This window comes from Sprattus sprattus, assembly GCF_963457725.1.
Source record: "Sprattus sprattus genome assembly, chromosome: 20".
NCBI classification, from domain to species: domain Eukaryota; kingdom Metazoa; phylum Chordata; class Actinopteri; order Clupeiformes; family Clupeidae; genus Sprattus; species Sprattus sprattus.
The window spans coordinates 11237039-11264593 of NC_137918.1; the positions used below are offsets into that span (position 1 = coordinate 11237039).

Consider the following 27555-nt stretch of genomic DNA (forward strand, 5'->3'; position numbering starts at 1 on the left):
CCCGATCACTGCTCTCCCATGCCCACATCCACGGCTGAAGTGCCCTTGAGCAAGGCCCCTAACCCCAATCACTGCTCCGGGTTAGTGTGCTTCACTGTGTGTTTCACTTTGTGTATCACTACCCTGGATGGGTAAAATGCAGAGATAGAATTCAGAGTGTGTGTGTCACTATCTCTACCATAAACATAGTCACTAGTCACTAGGGCTCATTTCTTCATATTCATTTCCATTTCCATTCCATTCCAAACATTTACTACCCTCCAATGATCATTTGTTACTGATACTAGATGCTCATTTTAGACATAGACACCTATTGCATTTTGACCTGTTGCATCCAACATGATACTCAATTCAGTTCATTGAAAATTACATATAAAAATGGCAGTACTGTTCTTGTTTATTTTCTTCCATATTTGGACGTTTTCCTGAGCTTGTTTTATATGTTTTCGTGTATATTTATTTACATGTCATGTACTGTATATTCCAAGATCACGTATAAAATTCTTAGTTGAAACGAAAGTTATTCATTTGAAATGATAACTATGAAGATGAAATAAATGTTGAGGAATGACCACACAAATATTTCTCTGAATACATTTCTGATTTCATTGAGCGGCATTTACAGAATGAAACCCTTTATTTTTATGGACACTCAAAGTAATGCACACAACCATGGCATTTAGGTCCATACAATATATTATACCTGAGTTCTGAATTCCAAATTTCAAACTCATTCAAGGTACAGAGATATTATTCACACCAATATTGCAATTAACTGCCCCAAAGTAAAATCAGACCCAGATTCTAATGTATGATTTTATAAATGATTTAAAATAACACTTTATAATTGTTTTTTAGCTAATCAATTGTTCCCCAATAAATTACTGGAGAAATATCTTGAATGCATGTGTGTTATTTATGGATCTAAAGGGCTGAGAGTGATCTGACAGGAGTACACCTTTCCTGTGTAATCTGCTGTAAGCCTCATGGCCTGTTTCAATAGCCAGCCTGTCAGCCAACAAGTATTGTCTTTTGTATTTCAGGATTCCTTGCTTTGAAAATGTTCTATGCTGATGCTCATGTTTAGTTCCAGTACAGATATTTTTGTTCCAGGTGAGTTTATACGCATGCGCAGTGTTTACAGACCAAACTTCCTGCCAGATAGTGCTCCTAACAACACAGGAGCTGTGCGAATTATAAAGGAGCCAGAGCACGTTGATACAGAAATATTACACTTTACCAACATGGTAAGCTTATCTTTCATTTTAATGTTTTTGCAGCGGTATTTTAGATACAATAGATATGCAAATGCTGAGGCTAATGTGGTACCGTTAAACTCAGTTAGCTAGCTTGCTAACAGTTAGCTAACTGTGTGTAAGTAGACCAAGCTAACGCTAACTAGCCATGGATATCGGCAACAATAGTTCGTTAGTTTATAAGCTTCGATTGAACTGTTCAGTCTATGAAAGGTTAAGGCCACGGTCTGTAATTCTGTGTTTCTGGAATTGCTGCGTTATACCGAATACAAACCCTGTGCGCATACATTTAAGTGTAAATTGAGAACCGATGGCAGGCTTCCATTCAACATTGTTTGCAGCTAAGTATGACTAGCTAGGTATCATAGTTGGGCAACTCAGCTAGCCGGGAAACCTAGCCTCTGAATTCTTTCACAGAAACACACGATGAGCTTCTCTGGTTAGTTACATCGGTTGCTTGTTAGCGCCATATTGGTATACGGCATATGTTCAATTTGTATCCGGTTTAACGTTAAGAGCGCTGATGCGGGCCGTTACTATTTGGTAATGTTACTATTTGGCTGGCTAGTTGACTAGCAAGTGTCTATTCCCTAGCGGACATCACCTTCAGTCCCCGTCCTTGACTCAACTGGCTCAAGTTAATGCTGCCTAGTGTGCCTTTTATACTTTCATCTGACAGAGCGTCGCAACCACCTCTATTTGTCCTATTGTAATGGGCAAAGGGATATAGGATCGTGAGTTGTTGTAACACAGTTGCATCGAAGGATATTACTGGTCTCTTACAGTTCTTGTTGTCATGAAACTGAAAGTTATACTTCGTATGGGCTCCGCCTTCTAACTCTGCTACTGCCAATCCCCTTGCTGCACTGCAGCCCAGCGCCGAATGGCTCCCCTACCTAAGGGCCACTCACCCCACAATCACCTCCCTTATAAACTAAAGCTTTGTGAAGAAATTATTATGGCAATGGAGAAGAATGATGAAACCAGGTGTTCCAAGGCCGCCACCCTGGCGGAAGATGTAACTCATGCTGGAGCTTCGCTGTCGTTCTCTTGGGTCTCTCCTTGGGAGCTACCAGATTTGAAAGACGACTGTATATCCGGCTGTCCTGGAGCTTGCTGCAATACTCTCTGAGGTGGAGGTGCCTGAGTCTACCCCACTGCCAACAAAAGACAGTCAAGCCATCGGAATTCGTTGCCTACGGCAGAGCTTGCTCCGCAACACCGTATGCAGTGGCACTGAACATTGCCCGCTTGTCTGGGAATGTGCTGGCGGAGCTTTCTTTTACACGCCAGCCAAGATGAGGAAGCAGCTTCGGAGGACACACAGGTGATGGTGCTCGCAGGTGTTCCACACAGAGCAGCAAAGGCAGCCATTGTGTGCATGAAGCGGGTCATGTCCCTTGCTGCATCAGATGTTGCTCAAGCAGATGGTGTTGAAAGAGCATTAGAAGGCACAGTTGTCCTTTCCAACGCTGTCCTGTGTCCATCCTCCTTGTTCGGTCCTCTGTTGGAGGCGGCCATTCAAGAGCAGATTGATAGGAGTGTGGCGGGAATCCAGCCTTTGGCTCTGTTGGCTCTGGTGAGGCCCGTTGGTGGGAAGCCCCTTTAGGCCGAATTATGAGACTGCGACTGCGTTCTACGACCGGCCACGCAGGTGCTTCGACGGACTTGTGAACCTTTTTAGTTCTCCGTCGGATGGTGGGTGTTGCAAAGCAATTAAAAAAAAAAAAAGATGGCGGGGCTACTCCGTTTGCCACCACCACTCTTTCAAGGCGTCCTGGAGTCCACTCTGGTTCCAGGGACAGCGTTGGTTGTCCTATCACCCAACATTCAGGACCTGTTGTCGAAAGGCGCCATCATGGGAGTACCAGAGTCGGACAGTAACAGGGGTTTTTACTTCAGGCTTGGGTGATATCTCAGTATACCATATTTGTAAAATTTTAAATAACGTCAAAAAAAGACGCTCCTCTTTCAATTCAACTGATACAGAGCCAACTTTGCCAACAGAACAATTAGGAGGTAGAAAAGAGAGGATTGACTTGTGACCACTCAGGCGTGCAGGACTATCAATCTTGCCCATGTTCTTATGTGTTTACATTCACGCCACACCCTGGGGTGCGTTCTGCGATGAGGAAGTGGTATTGTTGAATTATACCTTTTTTTACTGTCTATGAAATAAATGAAGGGTGATGTTTTTAACGCTTCAACAAGGAGTTGTGTCCTCGTTTTCTTAGGGCTCAACCTGATTACTTTTGAGTGAGGCAAGTGTTGGCTAACACAGTTTTGCTCAAATGTCTGCTCTACAGGTGTACTTTATTAATTCAATATCAATGAAATGTGACTAGATATGAAATCATGATAGTATTGCCACATATAGTTTTATCTTGAGACGAATTCTTCCAACAACAAAAGGGGGGCTTATTTCCTATCTATGCATTATTCTATAGGCAGTAGGCAATACAATTAGGATTTACACCAAGCAAGGCTTGTCTAAGTAGGCTAAGAGCAAAGACGGTGTCATCATACAATAAATGCAATACAATAAATACATAATATACTCTACTCTTTCAGTTTGCGGCGCTTTTGGTTAAGTCAGTTATGCAGCAAACTGTGTAAGGAATGTATGGTACACAGTAAAAAAATATGCAGTACACTTTAAATGTGAAACAAAATTAGTGCGGTAACAATATACATTACATCAGTTTGACACTATACAATACATGGTAACATTACATATAAAACAACATCGGTGTGCCTATGGTGGCGTCAGCTGTTCGGCAACATGTTTGCCTATGGAGAGACATTTTTATTAGGATGGGTGTTGTGTGATTTGACGTTCCGGTATGTATTCTGCTTGGGGTTTGCGATGAAATGGGAGAAGAGTATGGTGGTCCCATCCCAGAACGCCGTCTACTTAGGCCTGCCACTGCAGTATGACAATGTGCATGCCTCTCTCACAAACTGCGAGAGCTGAAACAACAACCGGTAGTTGGCCGGTAGGTGCCCAAGGAGTCCCTGCACATAAATGTCTTGGAGGTGACCTCAAGGTTGCTTTGCCGTCTGGTGGCAAAGATGGTAAGGTGTAGAGGTCGACCGATATGGGTTTTTCTATAACCGATGCCGATGCCGATACTTAGAGGTCAGGGTTAACCGATAGCCGATATGGGCTGCCGATTTTTTTTGGCCGATTTTTAGGGCCGATATCTATAAGTTTCCCCATTAATTTGCATGCTAAAGCGTCACACTAATAATAAGTAGATGCACACCATTTTTTTTTACATTTTTTTTAACATTTATTGAACTCTGACTTGAACCTGTCATACATACGAGTTTTGTTGGGGCGCAAGTGTTTACTGAAATATTCATTTAAAGAAAATGTAATAAATATTTTAAAACCAAATTACCATAATCTAGTAGTAGTCACACAAATACATAAATAACAAAATAACTGTCATGATGCACAGACTTGCAAGGGCAATGCTAAACCCTTTGTGATCTCACATTCTTGACTATTAACGTTACTTTACTGTGGACGTAGGCTATATACAGACATTGGTCTGAACACATCACTTCATCAGGCTAACGATCCATTTTTATTCGCACACGTTGATAGAAACACACGCAGCTGTGCATGTTCTTGAGGTGAATTTTCTTTGATGTAAATAAATTGGAAACTCGGCTATTGTCTGCGTCACCTAAACCACGCTTCTGAACAAATGTCATACACCGTTCTGAGCTGCTCCATGGCTGCTCTGTGTCTCCAAGCACGGAGCTGTCTGCGAGAGGGGCGGAGTAGCATAACGTAGCGCAACATCATCCCGACTCCTCCACCCCATGAACAGAGGGACATTTTTCGACTCAAATACAGGAAAATGTAAGCAGAACTCATAACATTTGGGCCAACATATTACTGTAAGCAAGCAAGCTGCTACTAGATTTCGAGTATAGTCTTTCAAATTAACAGCAAGGACAAGTTAACTGTGAGCCTTCAATCAGCTGTAGCTTTATGTTACAGCTCTCGACGGTTCAATGCTTTTCATTTTTTTTTTTCCCTTTCACTAAGTGAAGCAACACTTCATAGTTTACTTGTAACATATATAACCTAGTAAATATGTTACCACCATACAACTTCGAAATAGCAGAATTTAAGCCTTACTTATCTCCCAGGATTACAAGTTTTGGGGTCCTTCACATGCTGCCGGTACCAACAACACGGAGCTGCCCGCGGACATGCCTGACTATAAATTGGCGCTACTAAACACAAATATCGGCCCGATACATCGGCCGACCGATATATCGGTCGACCTCTAGTAAGGTGGAGTCAGGCTAACCTCATGTTTCTGGTGGCTGGTCATGTTCCGGGCATGGAAGTGAACCTCACTTTTGCAGGTAAATGGACATCCTGTGACTGAGATGTTTGTCTCAAAGGAGAATGCCCAGGCTGTGCCCTCTCTGGTGATCAACCAGAGCAGAAGACGACCCTGCTCATGCCGTGTTCAGACCAATTCACACCAAAGATTCACAACGATGAAACCGTTGTAGAACGTAAAAGAGACCAGTTGCAGTGGTGTGAATTGACCGTTGCAGGCCGTTGGATACCGTTGATTCCAGGGCCTTGTTAATGAGGCCAGCCGCAGACGGGAAGAAGCTGCTCTGGTGGCGTGAGGTTTTGGTCCTGATGGACCGCAGCCTTCTGCCGGAGGGGAGGGTCACAAAGAGTTTGTGACCAGGATGGGAGGGGTCTGCCATAATCTCCCACCTGTAGGCAGACTCATCCCCACCAGAGATGAGCCCAATGAGGGTGGTGTCGTCCGCAAACTTGAGGAGCTTGACGGACTGGTGACTGGAGGTGCAGCTGTTGGTGTACAGGGAGAAGAGTAGAGGGGAAAGTCCCAGCCGCACGTGCTGCCTCCGGTCAGAGAGGAAATCTGTAATCCACCTGCAGATGGAGTCAGGCACACTCAGCCGGAGAAGCTTGTCCTGTAGCAGAGCCGGGATGATAGTATTAAAGGCAGAGCTAAAGTCCACAAACAGGATATTGAGGCAGTATTGTTTCTGCAACTTAGTGTTCATAAGGGTCAATAAATAAATGATTATACTGTATAGCCTATGTCTGTGGACATATTTAGCCACCGCTGAAGTGTCCTCTTTTTCACAACCTCAAATCTGGTCACCCTACGTATAATATACCGTGATACCGCAACCGTGATATAAGATTACAAATACTGTGATAGAAGATTTTGGCCATATTGCCCACCCCTAGTCTGCACTAGTATAAGCTAACATCTTAATTGATGTTTCCATGATCAGCAAAATTACTGTTATTTTTATTGTTATGAAACAGACAGCAATAATTCCATGTTTTGTGCAGAATGTTATCCCAGCAATAGCCTTGTACATTGCAAAACGTTAACAGCAAAACGTTAATCCTCCTGTATGGTGTTACTGGTAGTAAAAGCTGCATGTGAAGGTTTAACATGCAGACAGCCTGTCCAGCTTTATACTTGATGCATGTCCTCAGCATCCCCATGTGGGTGGGTGGGTTATCTGCTTGGCCTCCTCACATTTCTCATTGACTATTGAAGGTAGTGTAACAGCTTGACCTCGGCATCATCACATTTTTCCCTTTATATTCTTTTGTTTTCTTAGAGAAACTGGTAAAACTGATCCCGTAGATTGTGTTCTAACTACTTAAAACGTCATCCCAATGTATGTTTCACGTCATTTGGAGGTGTTGCTAAATTAGCCATTCCAGAGGAAAAGTTAGTTTTTTTGTTTTTAATAGATAGTTCCTGACCAACACTTACATTTAGCACCCACATAATTTAAAGGTGAAACTTTACATAGTTCTACATGGCCATCTTCCCTAGTGGGTGACCGAGACATTCATTTAAGATCACCTCATCAATAAACCATGTATGCATAATGAGAGAGCGAGAGAGAGAGAAATATTTAATTGTTATCATAAGGTAGAGTACACCAAGACTGAAAATAACTTTATTCAAGTTTTATGAGGTGATAAACCATATAATATATATATATATATATATTCTTTGCCAAAGTTATTCATTCTTTGAGCTCTAATAGCATCCTTTGAACAATATTCATATTGTGAAATATGCCTTCTATGAGGATTTCACAAAATGATCCATTTTGAAAAATGTTGGGGGGGAAAAAAGACATCAAAACATCAGCAAACATTCTTAAATCCCTCACGTGTTTTGATTTGTGTGCTTTATATTTGTTCATTTACGTGTCTGGTGCTCTGACCTATTTTCTTCTTTTCTTATTAATGCCAATTACATAAATGATCTATAGCACGTTCTCGTAAACGCACTCACACACTCAGACACACAGACACTAAAAGGCCTCATGTATTCAGGCTAGATCTTATCCCTCACGACCTGGCTGCAATAAAACAGCATGTGCTGAAACGCATCTTGTCTGATATAATCCAGGAAGAATACATAGTGGATAGTTTTCACAGAATGTAGGTTAGGTCACATGTAAATGGACTCGGACAGCGTTATCTCTCTGAAGAGACTGGGGCAGGGGGTGGCGTCCAGTTACAGGCTGACCGCACGTGCTGCACCTGCCTCTCGTGCCGCAAAGTGGCCGAGGATTAGACCACCCAGCTTGTGCATCACACCACTCCGTCCAAAACACCTGAGCGATATCACAGAAGAGTGGAAGGGGGGGGGGGGGTCTGACTGGGGGCCCAAAGAGAGTATATAAATGAGGTTCGTGCTTATCGGGTTTGTATGGTTGTTTTTTGTGTGTTCATCACAGCAGCGCCCTCTGAGAGACAGACAGTGAGCGTGCCAAGAGTGAATCCCGACAGGCAGACGGACCTGGCTCTTCTTCCCTCTCCTCTCCTCCTGCCGATATGGATGAGTCGCAGGACCTGGCCGAGCTTCCGGTGAGTCATGAAGCCTTAACGAAGTCCTAATGTCTAACTTATGCTGATTCAACACTTATATTACTGTTTACGTAGCCTGCTTTTACAGGCCATGCTAACTTATGCTGATTCAACACTTATATTACTGTTTTAGTAGCCTGCTTTTACAGGCCATGGTCTAAGGACAGACAAAGTGATTTGTCAAATTTCTTTGGAGCCCAAAGACATTTAACCTTGTTTACTGCACTCAACTGTATTGTCTGTTTGTTTGTTTGTGTGTTGAAAAGTGAAATCTAAATAAAGCTGTCAACATGTAATTTATTTTGATTGATTCTGATACAAGGTTTGTCCTTGTGAATGAGACTACGACTACGACAACGCTGTACACTGTTTGTTGTGACTATTCTGCAGAACAGCATATCAGGGAATGGGGAATGTTTGAATAGAATATATTTATTTGTCATTGCCCAGGTACAACGAAATTAAGGTAGCAGCTCTCAGAGACAAAAACAATACAAATATAGATTGAACATATATAAATACATATTTACACTATAAAAACACAAGACATACACAGCAGAGAGACAAATACAGGTCAGTTTTTTGCATTGTTAAGTGCTATGATGGCTTTGGGATAAAAGCTGTTTCTCAGCCTTTCTGTTTTTGCTATGATGGTCCTAAAGCGTCTCCCTGAGGGTAACAATTCAAATAGGTGGTAACCAGGGTGTGATGAGTCTCTGAGGATGCAATGGGCTTTTCTGAGGGAGCGTGTTTTATAAATGTCCTCAAGAGGTGGAAGAGAGCAGCCAATGACTTTTTGCGCTGTGTTAATTACCCCCTGGAGTACCTTTCTTTCTGCTGCCGTGCAGCTGGCAAACCACAGCGAGATGCCATAGCTTAACACTGACTCCACAGAGAAGCGGTAAAAGGACACAAACAGTTTCTTTTTAAATTTGTTCTTCCTGAGTAACCTCAGGAAATACAGCCTCTGTTTGGGTTTTAGAGTTGTGTTGTTCAGAGGTTTGGAGGGAAATGTCATCCTTTGTGGATTTTTCTTCAGAGTAATAACACTGTGGCAAGCTCTTAAGACATTTGTGTTGTGTCTAGATGGTCTCAACCTTTGCATATGTATTAGTGAAGTACAGAGTTTCCACTGGCTGAGGAGGTGGGGAAAGGTTTGTTTCATTAGTAAAATGCATCTTTTATGTTCATGTTATTTCACAGAAAAAGAAAGCTCGTCATGAACCAGACATTAGCCAGGAGGGACAACAGTAAGTAAACCTAACTGCTCAGTTTTTTTGTTCTTGTTTTGTTATGATACGCTTATCAGGTCTACGTGTAGTCTGCTCCCTCTAATACCCTGGAGTAAACATACCTTTTTGGATGTTTATCTTTTGCTTCCATCTTTAAATGGAGTTCAATATCAGCTCTACGTGTAGTCTGCTCCCTCTAATACCCTGTAGTAAACATACCTTTTTGGATGTTTATCTTTTGCTTCCATCTTTAAATGGAGTTCAATATCAGCTCTACGTGTAGTCTGCTCCCTCTAATACCCTGGAGAAAACATACCTTTTTGGATGTTTATCTTTTGCTTCCATCTTTAAATGGAGTTCAATATCAGCTCATCATCAGCTTGTGTTTTACACAGTCAGAAGGCCCCTTTAAATCGTTTTAAACCTCCTTGTATGTTCTGAATTCAATGTTATCGAGAAGAACTGTCATTCTTGACCTACAGTTGTTTATTTTGAGAAGTCATACATTTTTGTGTCTGTGTCTGCCAAATCTAGGGGTGTAACTAACAAAGACACAGACTCTGCAGAGAGAAATGATTCTGCTGCTCTGGGGTCAGAGGTCAGCTCTTACCCTCCGTCATCGGTGCCTCATCTCGACGCAGGTAGGTCGAATGCTACACCAAGAAGCAGAATGCTAACTCAGTGAGTCATTGTTGGACTTAAACTGGATGACTTAATTGCATGGTCTTTTTTCTATTTACTGCTCTTTTAGTCTTGCGGAGTCAGACAGATTGGATTAGACATCCATGGTGAAATGCGGCTGAGATCGATTACGGCATTAATGTCGTTTGACATTTGTTAACCCCAAACATCTCCCGAAGGCAGGTCTCAAATACGAATTTAAAGTCGTATAAGTTTGGCACAAAAATATGGCAGGAAGGGGTGTTTTTTTTACTTAAAAAGCCAGTTGGCATAACCGTGTTGGAGCTAGTTATCAATGCATTTAGAGTCCACATTTTCACCCAGTTGTGAACTGCTGTCCCACTTATGCTGAACTCACACCAGGCTCTGTTAGACTACAACTCTATACTACCTCTATTGTCTTTATAATCACTCTTTAGAGGTGTAATGAATACCGGCTCAGTGCTCACGGTTTGATATTCACGATATATTCAACGAAGTCAGATTTGAAAACAAACTAGACCTCTAGGTTCTTATTTATTCGTCTAGGCATGTATATCTACAATACAGCTGTTTTCAAGCCATTTCTTTTTTTCCCTTATCGGGAAGTCTCCAGTACAAAATGCAAAAAGAAAATATAAAAATGTCTTAACTCTTATTTTTTATTTTATTTTGGAACCATTTTAATTTGGGTCAAGGCATCAATTTTCAATTAAATGCATGCTGTAACTATGGCATGCTGGAACTATGTCATGCTGTAACTATAGCATGCTGTAACTATAGCATGCTGTAACTATGGCCGTTAACAGCGTTTTGAGTTCCGCATGAACCCCATGACCCACCCCCATTGACCTCCCTTACTTGCATCAACCACACTCCACTTCCCTCTGCCCCGCATTCACAGCCAGTTAACGGTACTGGGCCCTAAGCTTCCGCAATATGCAGTCATATTTTGGATCTCAGAAACCCTTTGTCACCCCTTTCTTGTGGAGCAACAGAGCATTGTTTCACCCCTACAAGGCATATCGTCACATTTTAAAATCGGAGTATATATCTTGCCAGGGTGCATTGTTACACCAGTTCTCTCTATTATTTCAGTTTTTATACAACATGCATCCCTTTCTCTTCTCTGTTCAAATCTGTAGTTTCTGGGAGTAGTGCACAGTCAGGTCAAGAGACAGGAACTGGAAACCAAACATGTGATACTGACAACTCCTATACCAACAATGGTATATTATGTTTATCCTGTTCACACACTTTCTTCAACTCACAGATTGCCTTCATCAACCAGATTATAGTTTTACGGTCTCTGTAATAAGTCTGTCTGTTGAATGTGTTGTTTTCTCAGCTGTAACCTGCAAAGACCTTACAACAACTACAGGCACTGAATATACCTCACAGATCTACCAAGGAAGCAAGTAAGAACCCTAAACTGACCTAATTTTCTGTTCATTAACAATTGCCTTCCAGCTTTTAGTGGATTAAATGTCATGTATCCCATTACTGAGTTGGATTTTCTTTCATTCCTACATGTTCATTTTTTATATAAAATGAGATGGGAATGTGTTTAATAACTACATGTGGGATAACTTTTGCTCTAATACTATAAACAGACCAGGAACTATTTGGCTATCTGGTTCGTATCTAACATCGGTTCGTACATGTAACCTACCTGTAAATAGCCTAATTACTGATTTGAAATAATCTGATTATATAAGATTAGTTATTTGAACAGTTCTGTGACCAAGATTGTATTTGAGGGATGAAATTGAAACTGTTCTGTCTCCCCCCCCCCCCTCCAGCCCTGCAGTCACAGCCTACGCTAGCCAAGGGGCCTTCTCCCTCCCGCAGTCGTCTGTGTACAACACCTTCCCCCAGTCTGGACAGACCTACGGCCTTCCGCCTTTTGGTGCGTCCCCCTTTTGTCACGGCTCCTCAACACTACCGCACTCTAATCAGGGCTCAGCACTAATGTATCACATTGGCACTCGGCCTTTGCTAAAACGGCCCTCGCTCTTCTTAACCCACAGGTTCTCGACCCTGCTCTTTGGGAGCCTCCTTCGTGCTGCCTGTATTCTGTCTAACCCTTACTCTGCATACCCCTCTAAACTCAACAGTACCACTCAACAGGGCCACCACTGAGTGACAAAGTGTCCTTGAGAAAGACACTGAACCCCTAAATGCTCCAGATGTGCAGGTTGACAACTTAGTATGGATGGATGGATGGGTAGACGTCGGAGGCATTAATGGGGAAAGCGCTTGACTCTATGAGTAAAAAATACCTCCATTTACCATTTATTTCTGATTAGCTTAGCATACTTGAGTTATTGGATCAGTGGCATTGTAATCACACTACATTTACAAGAATCGAGACGGGTAGACCACTGAGAAGATGGTCTGGGAACTCTGTGGGTATCTTCTTCCTCTTCTGCTGACTCACATGTTTGACCTGTCAACGCCTCTCCTCACTGCTTCCCTTTCGCTTCCTGCCTCCCTTTCCTCCCCTTCTCTCTCTCTCTCTTTGTCTGTCACCTCTAGGTGCCATGTGGCCTGGCATTAAAACAGAGACAGGGTTGCCCGAGGCGCCCTCTGTTGGCCAACCTGGGTTTCTCAGCTTCAGCACCGCATATACCTCCACCCAGCTCGGCCAAGCACACTACTCCTACCCCAGCCAAGGCAAGCCACTTGCTGCAAGTCCCCCCCACCCCCACCCCTTTAACTCACGCAGGCTGTGCTTCACTCTGCTGTATTTAGCCTTAAACGACACTAAGACCAGTTAAGGAATGTAAAGCATTTAGTTCTTCATCTGGCAGCTAGCCTTCTTTTTTATTTTCACTAAGAAAGCATTTCATTCTTTTAACAATGTGCTAAATCAATAATCAGGTCTCCAAGTCCTTTAAGTCCTGTCTTCCTCAGGGTTTACACGTGATGGTTAATCACTGGGTTTCCCCATTCAGGATCCTGTTTCACTACATCCAGTGTGTATACTAACATCCCCTCTGCTAATGTCACCGTGACAACCGCAGCCACAGCGCCAGGCAACACCCAGGTGAGCACCAGCAGATGGGCACTAACATAAGCGGGTGATATGGTTAGAGCAGAGGTGGGTAGAAGTACATATATTGTTACTTTATGATAATAATAATGACTCAAGTGAAAATAAAATAAACCATCAAAATAGAGACTAAAGTAGTAGTGAGCAGCTTCGTATGATGATATTTATTATATGTATTCTATTTAAAATGCTTGTCTAATAAAGCCAATATAGCATAGCCATCTGCACATTAAAGTACGAATCGCATTCCAGCGGGTGCAAGAAAATAAATTGTGTATCGGGCCTATAAAACCTGATCTCCTATATAGCCTCTCCAAATATGCCTCAAGAGACTCATCAGAAAATAACTTTAGGTTAGTTAACTTTTACACTTTAACAGTAACTTTAAAGTTTACTAATAATGATATCTTAGGCTACCAAATGCAACAGCAAAAAAAACATCTGTGCAGCTTTCCTTGTGAAATGTCATTCCCATATGTCTAGAAAGTGCTACAATTTGCACACCCTCATAAAGCCCCTTTTCCGCGACTTTCACTCAGAGGCTTATGTTTTGTGATTGACTCCCATACAAATAGAATAGACAACTCTTTATTGACATTGTATTTGCATACAACTACATTTTGATTTCCACTGTTAGGTGCTCTGGTAGAATATTGCTGCGTCACTGATGTACAAACCAGAGGCCAACGCGCCATCTGCGTTATATGTCTACAGAGTCACCACTGTAGGCTAGAATAAAAATAATTAATTATAGAAGTAGTGAGACGTGTGTAGCCTAATATAACAGGATATAAGTACTTGTTGTAATTGTCAGTGACAAAGAGTAAGAGTGCAAAGTACTCTGCATTGAAAATACCCCTTTGAGTCCAATTTATTGGGGGAAAATGACTTAAGTACATGCAACAGAGTAAACATAGTGCATTACTACCCACCTCTGGGATAGAGGACTTTCTCTGCATTTTGTGTGGATGTATTGGGTGAGGTTCATGGGTTGAGGGGGAAGAAATGGGGATCTTAATTTATTTGTAGAATTGGTAGATGATGGTCAGCAAGGATTAATAAAAAAAGACATGAATTTGTTTAGCTATAAGCTTTTAACAATGGCCAGTAGAGATGAATGCAGGTGGGTGAAGTTGGGTCCCAGTGGGTATTTGGCATCTATCTGCTGCAAGTTGAGGGCAGTATTTTGTGCAACGAGGGAAGGTCACCAGTGCTAGTCCAGTCTGCCTGTAGGGAGAGTCCACGCTGGTTAAAGTTGTCATTAACTCAACCCTTTAACCCCCTTTGCTCTCCACTCAAGGAATTCACCTCCTACAACTCCTTGAACCAGAACCAGTTTGCCCAGTACTACGTCCCTCCATCCAGCTACCTGCCTGCCGGGCTGCCGAGCACTGAAGGAGACGCTTCGGGTGTGGTGGCAGCCGCCTATCCAGGTGTGAAGTGTGAAGAAGCCGTGCCTGCTGGCCTTCCCAGTACCACAGGTAACCCTGACTCTGACCTTACCTTCAGTCTCCTCTCTGGTCCTCTAAAGTCAGTGTTCACTGGCAAGACTGCAGTGTGTTTAATTGGCTAAAATAAGTCACTTAACTATAGTGCCAGTAGCTCCATAGTGTCTGTCCATGTCACCTTTCTGATGACTAATCGATCTGAGCCTGTATCGAGAAAATATATCTTTAGTCATTCACTAGGCATTGTATTTAGTGTGTTTTGTGACTGCTTTGTTTGATACTCTGCTAAATATAATTATTTAATCATTTTATATTAAACATGGGAACCCCCCCTCCCCTCCCAGATTCCTCCCCAGGGGTGGCCCTCCCCACTGGTGCTCGGGAGCAGGACGACTCCTCACGCAGGAACCCCCCTGGCAAATCTAAAGGAAAGGCCAAGAAGGCTGAAAACTCCCAGTCCATAGACAACGACTTAGAGGTAACTAACTACTCTGCCCTGTGCCAGTTCTTCACAAAGACCACCTCAGTTTTGTTGTTCAGCAGTTTCACCTTACGCATACTTCCATACTACATACCTACATACTACATACTTACATACTTACATACTTACATACTACATACTTACTACATACTACATATTTACATATAACATACTTACTACATACTATTTGTAAGTCTTTTTGTCCGTGGTATGATGGACCTGGAGGTCAACCAGAGGTCAGCAGGTCAAACAGGTGATGTCCAGGGTGGGAAGGGTCTGTCAGTATGTTGTCTGCTCCACTGAGGCAGAGAGGGCAGTGAGGTGCTGATGTCACTTATGAAGGGAGTGTGATCTTGTATGGTGGAGATGCACTGCTCTGATTGTCCACTTCTCTCACCGTCTCTCAGCGCATCTTCATATGGGATCTGGACGAGACCATCATCATCTTTCACTCTCTGCTCACTGGCACGTTTGCACAGAAGTTTGGCAAGGTGAGGCTCTGCAATTTGTGTTTGTGTGTATACTCACGGCTCCTAGTGTGTGTGTGTGTGTGTGTGTGTGTGTGTGTGTGTGTGTGTGTATACTCACTGCTCCTTGTGTGTGTGCGTGCTGTGTGTGTGTGTGTGTGTGTGTGTGTGTGTGTGTGTGTGTGTGTGTGTGTGTGTGTGTGTGTGTGTGTGTGTGTGTGTGTGTGTGTGTGTGTGTGTGTGTGTGTGTTTGCTCGCTCCTAGTAAAGGATAGGTCTAATGTAATAGTAATACGCCCAGGAATGATTTGGTTATGTGCTTTGATCTGCCCTGATTTGAACTCCCTGTTTTCCTGGGCTCACGCCTGAGCAGGACCCAGCCACTGTTCTCAATCTGGGCCTACAGATGGAGGAGCTGATCTTTGAGCTGGCAGACACCCACCTGTTCTTCAACGACCTCGAGGTAATCCTCTCAGCCGTACCCTTTTTTGGGTATGGCAGTTCAGGCTCTTTGTCTGAAACCTTAATCTAATGTTGTCCCCCCTTCCAGGAGTGTGACCAGGTGCATGTTGAAGACGTGGCCTCTGACGACAATGGCCAAGACCTGAGGTAAGTTTCACACAACACATGTTCAAATGGCCACGCAAGCGAGGAACGCTAGCCCACCCCAGCGCCGCCAGTATTTTAAGGTTGAGCTCTGGGGTCCGCAGTGTTTTGTGAAATAGTGGATTGTTACCACAGGCCAATACTTCACACACAGATCTGTCAACAACTAACAGCTGGTGTTTGTTGACTTTGTTGGGGCAATGTAAATTGACCTTAAATGTACCTCAGTGCAGGTATGTCCAGTACTCCTCATGAACGTTTACAGTTTTGCAGGATTTATACACAGTCTGTCTGTTTAGTTGCATTATTTAAAGTATAGTGTGTGTTTTATTGGGAATGTGTTCACATTTTAATGTTAGGATATGTCCTCAAAGACATTTAAAAGCCAGTCTTGGTAGTATTACAGACAGATTCCTTCCTGAAGTTTCTTCGCGACCCTCAACCATTAACCAATCAGATGCTCAAATCCAAGGGTTAGGTGTCCCCAATAGCCGTCTAATGCTAGAATCCAAGTGATAGACTAGGTAGTTCTTCAACATAGCAGTACCTGTCTTCAACACAGATGTCCCAGCAAACATTTGCTCTACACAATGTATGATAATAGCTTAATAGGCTTAGCTGTAGAACTTTAGGTAAACTTGTTTTGGCTTAGTTTATTACACTGATCTGTCATAGATCATGGATCAAGACAGTCTTGAGTGAGAAACTATTTATTAATGGTTAATTTTTACCTGTGGTCAAGTCAGTTGTTGTCTCCCACAGCAACTACAACTTTGCTACTGACGGCTTCACGGGGCCGAGTGGGGGAGGGGGGTCCGGCCCCCCCTCTGCCGCCGTCCAGGGAGGGGTGGAGTGGATGCGCAAGCTGGCCTTCCGCTACCGCCGCCTCAAAGAAATCTACAACGCATATAAAGGCAACGCAGGAGGTGTGTGTGTGTGTGTGTGTGTGTGTGTGTGTGTGTGTGAGAGATAAGAGTAAAGCTTAATAAATCATGTTCATGAAAGAGGCCGTATAAAGCTTAATGCAATATGGCCATTACATAGACTGTGTGGCCATAAAAGAGACTACCTTAAAACAGTAAGACTCAATATGAGTCAGTGTAAAGCTTTATTTAGTATGACCATAACAGAGATAGTGTAAAGGTCATTACAAAACAATGTTCCTAAAAGAAAGAGTGTTAAAGCCAAAGTCATAATAAACAAGCTCAAATACTAGAGATCAAGTACCCTTCCTTTCACAAATGCAGGCCTAACAAAACCAATATGTAGAATTACGTCTCTCGCCTTAAAGTGTAAAACTGAGAGCAGTTTTTTTCAGTCAAGTCATGTCAAGACTACAAATGGGTGTCAGGTTAGTTATGTGACAGCGCCCTCTTGTGTATAGTTAGGGAACCACAGGGCATAACCTGATCCTCTCCCTCCTGCTCCAGGCTTGCTGAGTCCCATGAAGAGGGATCTGCTCCTGAGGTTGCGGGCGGAGATCGAGACCGTGACGGACACCTGGCTCAGCATCGCACTCAAGTCCCTGCTACTCATCCAGTCAAGGTGGAAACCCCCAAGCCTCACCACTCACACCCAACACCTGAAACATTAAAGTCATGGTCTAGGACGCTGGTGGAGTTTTTACCCATTTTGAAATATACAGCAGTCAAAAAAATACTCCCCACCCTGCACTGTTATCCCTAAAGCGGCCACTAGGGGATGCATGCTGTGCTGGTGACTGACTTTGGCAAAACTTTTGAAAGATGTGTCATACCATGGAAACGAGCAAATGACTGAACAAGAGTCAGTCTTGGACTGGCTTTTACTTGTTGGCGAGAGCTAAAAGTTACAAAAGGATGCAAGTCAGATGCCGAGCCGGCCTTCTTTCTGTTGGACTAGTCAGTAATACCTTACTAGCTGTCATGCTAATGGAGTTGTCGACTCGTTTTTCATCATAAACGTCCCTGCCTATGTTATTTATGGTATAAATGGTGTGATCCTGCCTCACGATTTGTAGTTTTTCCAGATGCCCAAAGTCATCAATCTTAGTCCTATCTCAGCGCAATGGGGCCTTAATGTCACTCATCCCACCACAACCAGTCCAGGTCTGAAGGTCTATAGAGACTAATTGTGGATGGAACTAGGGAAACTTAGTCATGATAGTATCAAGACCTCATGTTGAAGAGTTGCCGTCCTCACACAGGGGTCGATTATGCGATTATGTGTACTCCAGTATGTCCTGTTTGTTTAAGTGGAAAAGGCACTATTAATATACTACCTCTCTGCCATCCCAGGGGCAGGTGTATGAACGTACTGGTCACAACGACCCAGCTCGTGCCTGCACTGGCTAAGGTGCTACTCTACGGCCTGGGAGAAGTGTTTCCTATTGAGAATATCTACAGTGCTACAAAAATAGGTAAGGCAAAATCACTTGTTTATTCTACCATTGATGTTTAAAAAGAAAAAAGTCATGTCATGTGAGATGAACTACTTAAAGGAAAAAAAGGTTTATTTGAATTTAGATTAATAACAAACAAAAAAAATGAAAATAACCATGCACACATACATTGTATAACAGAAATAATGGACTGTTCAAATATTAACTTTACCATCACAAACTACCACTCTGAACTTGAACATAGGCTGAAATGTGGGTACTGTCTGCAATATAAGCCCGCAGGGAATTAAATGTGGTTTGAGCAGTGGTGGGTACAGTACTGAAAATTGGTACTCAAGTAAAAGTACAATTACCTCCTTCAAAATCGACTTGAGTAAAAGTAAATATTCCAATTGGAAAACTTACTCGAGTAAGAGTAAAAAAGTACTCTGTTTAAAAGTTACTCAAATTACAAGTTACTTATTTGTGTTGGAGTGAATCATTTTAACATGCTGTAGCCTAGGCTATAGCCTACTTGTTTCTGCCCTTGTATATTATAACAAACGTGCATTCGGACGTTAGCTGGCAACTATGTCAGTCAGTCAAACAAACTGCTAACTTTAACGGTAGCCATCTAGTCGTTACGCTAGCTGCTAACATTCTAACGTGACTACTGCAGCCAATGTAGCCTAACGTTAAATGGAAACGTCTTAGCAGTATAGAGTTTTATCAAAGAGTATACCTCTATACTCTTTGGTTTTATGTGCAAGAGTTTGCACTGCGCCTTGTGCATAGGATGTGAGTTTGTAAAATGGTAAAGGATGTAACATTTATCTCCAGGACTAGCTGCAGTACAGATAAAACAAATGCAACTTACCTGAACATGTTTGCGAAGGTTCGATGTGGAGTGACATGAAATGACAACAATGTTGCAACCTGTGGAGGGCGCCTCGATAACGCATAGCTAACTGACCTCTCCGTTTTTACCCTCTCTGGTTGCCGTGTATGATTGTATTCCAGTAAACGAAAAAAGATACAGTGGGGAAAATAAGTATTTGAACCCCTGCCGACTTCGCAAGTTTGGCCACTTGCAAAGAAATGTGTGATCTAGAATTTTAATGGTAGGTGTATTTTAACAGTGAGAAACAGAATATCAACAAAAAAATCCAGAAAACTGCATTTTATAAGATGTATGACTTTATTTGCATTTGATGCAAAAAATAAGTATTTGAACCCCCAAGCAAACAGCAAGAATTCTGGCTCCCAATGGCCAGTTATGTGCCCAAAAAGCACACAGATTAGTCCTCATTAGGTCTAACAAGGTATACCTGATCTCAACTGGTGACCTGTTTAAAAGAAACCTGTCCAAAGAATCATACTTCATACCTTCAACCTCACCACCATGGGCAAGACCAAAGAGCTGTCCAAGGACGTCAGAGATAAGATTGTAGACCTGCACAAGGCTGGAATGGGCTACAAAACCACCGGCAAGCAGCTTGGTGAGAAGCAGATAACTATTGGTGCGATTATTCATAAATGGAAGCAACACCAAACAACTGTCACCCGCTCTAAGTCTGGGGCTCCATGCAAGATATCCCCTCGTGCAGAATCAGTGATCATTCGAAAGGTGCAGAATAACCCCAGAACTACACAGGGGGAGCTTGTGAATGATCTCAAGGCAGCTGGGACCAGAGTCACCAAGAAAACCATTGGCAACACACCATGCCGTAATTTTTTGAAGTACTGCAGCACTCGCCAAGGTCCCCCTGCTCAAGGAAGCGCATGTACAGGGCCATCTGAAGTTTACCATTGCACACTTGAATGATTCTACAGAGGATTGGGAGACAGAATGTGGTCAGATGATACCAAAATCAAGCTCTTTGGCATCAACTCGACTTGCCGTGTTTGTCAGGGGGGGGGAATGCTGAATATGACCCCAAGAGTACATCATACCCACCATCAAGCGTGGAGGTGGAAACATTATGCTTTGGGGCTGTTTCTCTGCCAAGGGTACAGGACGACTCCACCGCATCAAGGGGATTATGGATGGGGCCATGTAACGTGGAATATTGGGCTTGAACCTCATTCCCTCATTCCCTTCCATTGAAAACACAACCTTAAAGATTTGGAGAGGATCTGGAAAGAGGAGTGGACCAAAATCCCTCCTGAGATTTGTAAACCTGGTGACCAAGTACAAGAAACGTCTGACGTCTGTGCTTGCCAATAAGGGTTATTCCACCAATTACTAAGTCATTTTTGTCAGTCAGTTTTGGGGGTTCAAATACTTATTTTTTGCATCAAATGCAAATAAAGTCATAAATGTTATAAAATGCATTTTTCTGGATTTTTTTGTTGATATTCTGTTTCTCACTGTTAATATACACCTACCATTACAATTATAGATCACACATTTCTTTGCAAGTGGCCAAACTTGTGAAATCGCAAGGGGTTCAAATACTTATTTTCCCCACTGTATGTGTACTTTTATCACAATACTAATGTAACTGAGTAAAGAGTAGAATTCTAGTTCAAATATTTACTCGAGTAAGAGTAAAAGTGAAGACTTTATAAAGGAACGCAAAAAGTACTCGTTACCCGAAAAATTGACTTTTTTACTCATTTGCGTTCCTTGTAACGCGTTACTACCCACCACTGGGTTTGAGTTATTAACAGTACAAACTTTCAGTGTCTGTCTTGTGTTAGACTCGTCTTAAATAATGCATTCAATTAAAGGCTGCTGTCTTGTTCACAGGGAAGGAGAGCTGCTTTGAGCGCATCGTCACCCGCTTTGGGAAGAAAGTGACGTACGTGGTGATTGGGGATGGCCGCGATGAGGAGTTTGCAGCAAAACAGGTATCTCACTGTTACACACTTCCTGAAATATCCAGACCACAACTGTCCATGTGCACAGCATGCTGGCGGGCGGTCACTGAAGGGCTATGGTGTTCTGTGATTCCCCTTAAAGCACTTGCAATGATGTCTCATGATGGCACACTGCACTTCATGTGCTCCTGCGTTTAACCTCAGTCAGTTAACCACAGTCACTTCTTTTAGGGTGTGAACATTTTGGAATGAATGAGTAGTTCCTCGTAAAAAAAATGAATTTAATTATTTGAATGGGGTTCTGTGGGGCGCAGTACGAAGTGGTTCCAGTTAAATACCGCCTTGCAATGTTTGTGGAGATTCCCCTTTTTGTGCATTAATAACGCAGAGGTGACTGTTCAACGTAGTGTTACAGAATTATCCTGACAACTGCTTTGACTGAAATTAAATAAATAGAACTTCACTGCCCATTCATGTCTATGGCAACAGTGGAACAGTGGGATATGGTCATTATGTAAGAGATAATGTATTGTCCAGAGGTCATTATCCAAAAATAAGTACTGACTTCGCGAACAGCACTCGACGCGCAGCGGAGTCATGTTGTTTCGTCCTGAAGGGATTTATTTTTGGATGATGACCGCCGGACAATACATTATCCCGCTTCTTCTATGGTTACTTGCCAAAACAATAGAAGACATTCCTCCAAAATACATATTTTTAATGATTTTGTTGCCGTTTCGTGATATCTGCTTTGAAATAAATAGTTCTATAAAGGCACCCAGTGCAACAGTAAGGCATCAAAATGGAAATATTCTGGATAAGACAATCTTTATGATATTGACATTTACACTACCATATTAGCACATTTGCATCATTATTTGATACTTTGGGCGTTAAAAAGAGTGCTAAAACTAGCCGCAAGAGCTTAGCCCTTAATTTATTGGTGCCACCAATAAATAAAGATTTAAAAAAAATGGCCTCTCCCCACCGGCGGGCGGCGCTGGTAGCGAGATTTTCTCTCACCACACAACGACGTCTCATCTTTGCTCCTTGAATGTCGATATGTAATGGTATGGAGTTATTGGAACTTACTACGTGTAAAAAAGACTAGAAATTGAATGTTTATTTTCCGAGTCTCAAGCCTCTAATGTTGCACTGGGTGCCTTTAAGCAAATAGAACTTTTACGTTTCAGGTGTTGCGTAGCAACACATTTCTTGCTGACTTTAAATTACAATAAGTCTGTTACATTAAATGACTGGACTACTTGCGGAATGATATGAAAGATGTGAATTAGAAGCACAAAACCCGTTGCCAATGACAGCGGCCCTAATTTTTTCGCAGCAGTGAATATCAAAAAATATCAGACCTTCAAACGTTGGGGTGGCCCCTTTCAAATCAACCGAACTTTTGGGAACACTATGAAGAGCCGCATAATAAACCACATTATTATACGGCTCTTCAGAATGTTCCAAAAAGTTCCATTGATTTGAAAAGGCCACCCCAACGTCAGCAAGTCCGTAATTTATTGATATTCACTGCTGCGAAAAAATTAGGACCGCTGTCATTGGCGACAGGGTTTTGTGCTTCTTATTCACATCTTTCATATCATTCCGCACGAAGTCCGGTGATTTCACGTAATGGAAAGTCATTGTAACTTGTCAGCAAGAAATGGGTTACGCAACACTTGAAACTTTAAAGTTCTGGTTGCTTGAAGAACGATTTTTTCTGAGCAGAGATCACGAAACGGCAACAAAATCATTAGAAAGAGGTATTTTAGAGGAATGTCTTCTATCGTTTTGGCAAGTAACCATATAATAAGCGTGATCATGTAAAGTGCGCATCGGGGTCCTGTTCGTCCCGTCGGGATTTATTTTTCAATAATGACCGCCCGACTATACATTATTCCTTACTAAAAAATCAGTACATCCCCAATGGGTCATTTTGATCAGCTGTTCTATAATAGTGTGTCTGTCTGTCTGTTTGTTTATGTCTGTGCAGCACAATATGCCCTTCTGGCGCGTCTCTGCGCATGGGGATCTGGTGTCCCTCCACCAGGCTCTGGAGCTGGACTTCCTGTAGGAGACAGAGGGAAGGAAGCAGACATGGGCCACAGAGACAGACACAGCAGCATGGCATTGTGAGATGGTGGGGAGGTGTTCATCTATACTTGTCTATATTCCCAGTCTCTCTCTCACACTCTCACACACACACACACACACTATATATATATGCTATATATACGAATAGATCATGACAGCTGCCACTATGGATTTAAATGGGCGTTGGCGTGCTTGGTAATGCCATTGAGAACCAAACTGGAGCACTGGATGACTGGATCAACTGCCATTGGACACCTTCTGCTCCTCTTTCTCCCTCTATGGCAGCTATCCTCCTTCTCCTTCTCCTCCTCCTCCTCCTCTGGAAGGAGCTGCCTTCTTGGATTGCCCAGTCAAGGCAGCACAAGGTGAAAAGAACAGGACATCTTCTGTGTTATCTTTTCTTTTCCTCTCCTGATTATACCCAATGGAATCTACCCACCACACACACACACACACACACACACACACACACACACACACACACACACACACACACACCCACACACCAAGGGCCATCTGGGGTTGTCGCTCCAGCTGTCATGTTTTCACCAAAGGAATGACCAAAGGTCTGCACTGTCATGAACTGGGATGATTTTGGTTTTTCTCTTTTTGTTTTTTTGTTTTGTTTTCTGTAGTCTGTAGTTGCAGTCCCTCATGTAAGTTCTGGCATTCTTTTTATTTCATAATTCATTCCAGGGCTTTAAAAACGAAAGTGAATTATCATTCAACATGTTACTTACTGAAGGTGTGTAAGAAGTTGTTTTAAAATGATCACTGCCTCTACAGTTTTTTGTGTTCTTGGGACAAACAGGGTTCCCTTTTGTAGCTAAATTCTCCCTCCACTTCACTGAAGCCGTTTGGGTGTGTTGCTGGCCTAGCATCATCTTTCTGCCCAATAAGAGTCCCACTTAAGAGTAGTAGCAGGAAGCAAGTCTACAAAAAAGAGACAGCCAAGCCCTTTTCAAAGAATGCAGCTCGGCTGAGAGGAATTGGCAAAAGGGTTTCACTTCCTGCGTGTGCAGCAGGTCTAGAGGAAAAGATTTCTGACTTCTGTAACAGAAGTTCTGTTTTGTTTTTCCCTTGTTCCCCTTGACTTTGAATCTTCCCCGTTGCCTCATTGTGGCAGCAGCACACACACACACACACTCAACACACACACACACACATAGTCGCACTCAGTCATTGACTGAGAGAAGTCACCTGAAATGCCTTGACCTGTCGCAACCCGGCAACACACCACGGCAACGTGAAGCAAGTGGAGGGTGTCAGAGAAAGCTCATCATGGTGGTGTTTTGAGTCTCATTATTACATGTTTGGGAGAAGACAAGGGGGGAGAAACGAATCAGATAGTGCAATATGTTTCTGGTCAGTGGTAGTGTTAGTGTCTGGTCAGTGGTAGTGTTCTCTGTTTCAAGTGACATTATTCTTCTTATTTTTAGTTCGAGCTGGAGATAGTGATGGAGGGAGAGCTGGTGGGTGTGAAAGCCCTCGTCAGTGAGAGATTATGACTGAACAATTCTGAGCCGGAAGTCATTAGAGCATTGTTTTTTTTACTCATGCAGCTTGGTGATTAAGAATGTGTACACTCTATTTGATTGATTGATTGATTGTTTGTTTGTTTGTATGTTTACTGGGTGTGTATCTGTATATATTTATATTGTGCCTTTTTGAACCCATATCTACGTATGACGTGCATCATCTTAAAGGGATTTATTGAAAACCGTGTTAACCTATTTTACTTTAGTGTATGCCTTTGATTTGAAGTGTTCTTTTCTTTGTGGGTCATGTAAGCCTTTTATACCATTTATATTCTATGTATGTGTTCAAACCTTTTCTTTTTAGGCTATAATAGCTTTGTATTCATCCGTGCACAGGAACTATCATCTTTTTAACAGGTTGCTTTAAGCCTACACACACAAACACATACATCACACACACACCCACCATCCTGCTGATTGTAAAGCTTGCCCATCCTACTCCTCTGTTTCTTCTTCAGCGCTGTCCACTCTTTCGGGGTCCGCATCATGTCGTAGACAGCTAAATGCAATGTCAATTCTGCAGCATTGCTTATTTTCCCCCCTTCATCTTGTCGGGTGGACACTAAAGGCATGTGCTGGCTACAATGAGGTACTGCTGCACGCTTTTATTGCACAGACAATCACTAAAGGTACTCAAGGATGGATTCAGATGATGGATTTCATGGTTCTCGTCAAATTGGTATTTGACAGATGCTGTCACACATGATGCTCTAGGCTTTCTGTTGTAGCAAGATCCATTATTCCAGGTGAGCTGGCCCCTTTACAGATGTGTAAAGGTCTACAACATCGTAAATCTGAAACTATCTTTAGTTACTTATCGTTATATTGACTTAGACATTTATATACTATACTATGTAAATGTATGAACTGTTTTAGGTATGAGGAATAAAACCTTACGAAAGCTTGGTAAATGCAATGAATGGCATTATCGTGATGTGTAGGTGTTCAGAACATTGCAGCTTCTGTTGACCCGTCTACCTATACGATACACAACCTGCAACCTCTTACCAAAAAATAAAACCACCATGTCTTTGAGTTGTCTCTGAAGAGACTAAAAGCAGCTTGGAATCATGTTTTGCGTTATTGAAAAGTGATTTGGCATAGCAGAGGTCAACCTGACCTTTGACCCTAATTGTGCCTGTGCTTCATGTGCGTATCATGACTTTGTATATGAACAGCAGAGCGTAATGAAGGCACACTGTTTACTGGGACACATCTCAACTTGACTCCTAAATCGTACACTGAGACATAATGCTTAAATGGACTCTTTCAACAATTTGTTTTGTTTGCTTTTCGATTGTTTGTTTTTCCTTCTCTCTGATTGGACCGGAATACTGTTCAAAGGCCCACAAGGTTTTCCTGTGTACTTCGATGATGACGCGCCTGTCAATGTAAATTAAAACGGTCATTCTTGACTTATGGTCTTATGTATTGCAGTGATTGCCTACACTTAAACGATTATAGTGTGCTTACTCTTGTTTATTTAATGGTCATATCTTACTACTGTGGGGAGCAGCACATGAAGCGGTCAGTGTTGGGATGTCGAGCAGCAGGCTAACTTGTTGCGGTGCAGAACACTCATTCGCTCCACCTGACAGCAGTGCAATTTGGTCAACACTTAGCTTAGCACACCTGTAACATACAAAGGCCCTAGGTTTGAGGGAGGGAAACCAAATGTTTGTTTTGAAATAAAGCAGAGTGGACCAGCCAACCATTGAAAAACCGTATTGTAGCCTATTGATCATACTGGATTTTGAATGGTTTTAAGTGGAACTGTTAATAACTGAATTTGTAGGTACGTAAGTCTATGAATGATTTCAGTGTTTAGTGTGTATATATATGAACTACAGATAATATGATATAATACACATTCATTCAGCTTTATTTTTCAAAGGATAATGATAACATTTGTAAACAAATTACATACATAATTTTACATTACAGTATTAAAAATGTATAACAAAAAAAACATACATGTACATGAACACATAGAGGTAAATGAAACACACACATGGAAAGCAAACGATCACATGGAGAGTATGTCATGTGTAACCTGTTTTAACACTGGAGATGATCCAACAGCATTTGGTAACAGAGTTAAAATTGTTAAAATACCCCTTAGGTGCCTAATTTGTTCCAGGGTTGTTGGTCCACAGTAGTGGAAATAAGTAAAAAATAAAAGAAACCTAGAATTTGTCAAAGGCTACATGAAATAATATAAATTTAAAATAACATTTTTTTTATTGCAACTCTCAGTGCGGACACATGTGTCCAGTCCTATTTCAGTCCGATTTAAATCGAAGATCCGATTCATGTGTCTCCCCAAATCTAGATTTCCTGTCTCCGACTTGAGTCCGACTGAACTCCGATGTAGACCCCTGGATAAACGATCGGATTGCGCTGGGAATCGGACTACGTGCGCATGTGTCTCTCGAATCTAGATTCCAATTGGACAACAACAACTTTTGCACGTGCTTGAGATCCTGCCAATAGACATATACATGCATCATATATGTCTATGATATGATAATCGCTGCTAGACGCTCAGTTCTTGTGCTCCCTCTCATTCAAGTTGAAATACTGAAACCGAAACTGAAACTTTGAAACTGAAA

General features: G+C 42.2%; 1 protein-coding gene across 3 annotated transcripts; it reads left to right on the top strand.

Annotated features, from left to right (window-relative positions):
• The first annotated feature begins 1167 nt into the window (after positions 1 to 1167).
• eya3 (EYA transcriptional coactivator and phosphatase 3) lies at positions 1168 to 26358 on the top strand. 3 transcript variants are annotated; one of them, XM_080859018.1, is made up of 18 exons: positions 1168 to 1247; positions 8046 to 8175; positions 9379 to 9425; positions 9942 to 10048; positions 11213 to 11296; positions 11416 to 11485; positions 11870 to 11976; positions 13025 to 13116; positions 14423 to 14603; positions 14915 to 15048; positions 15459 to 15542; positions 15891 to 15980; positions 16068 to 16126; positions 16886 to 17049; positions 17554 to 17668; positions 18400 to 18521; positions 21235 to 21335; positions 23305 to 26358. In XM_080859018.1, exons 2-18 carry the CDS (start codon positions 8143 to 8145, stop codon positions 23383 to 23385), a joined length of 1671 nt encoding a protein of 556 aa, XP_080715144.1. In that variant the 5' UTR covers positions 1168 to 1247; positions 8046 to 8142; the 3' UTR covers positions 23386 to 26358. The 3 variants fall into 3 exon arrangements, with proteins under 3 accessions (XP_080715144.1, XP_080715146.1, XP_080715145.1); XM_080859019.1 differs by having other exon boundaries at positions 1175 to 1247; positions 8049 to 8175; XM_080859020.1 differs by lacking the exon at positions 11213 to 11296.
• The last annotated feature ends 1197 nt before the right edge of the window (positions 26359 to 27555 follow it).

Bases quoted from the DNA above. Each gene is read 5' to 3' on its own strand.
- eya3 (XM_080859018.1), top strand. From the start codon at position 8,143: ATGGATGAGTCGCAGGACCTGGCCGAGCTTCCG. The intron at 14,604-14,914 runs GTAACCCTGACT...CTCCCCTCCCAG, and splicing joins TGGCCTTCCCAGTACCACAG to ATTCCTCCCCAGGGGTGGCC. The intron at 15,543-15,890 runs GTGAGGCTCTGC...ACGCCTGAGCAG, and splicing joins TTGCACAGAAGTTTGGCAAG to GACCCAGCCACTGTTCTCAA.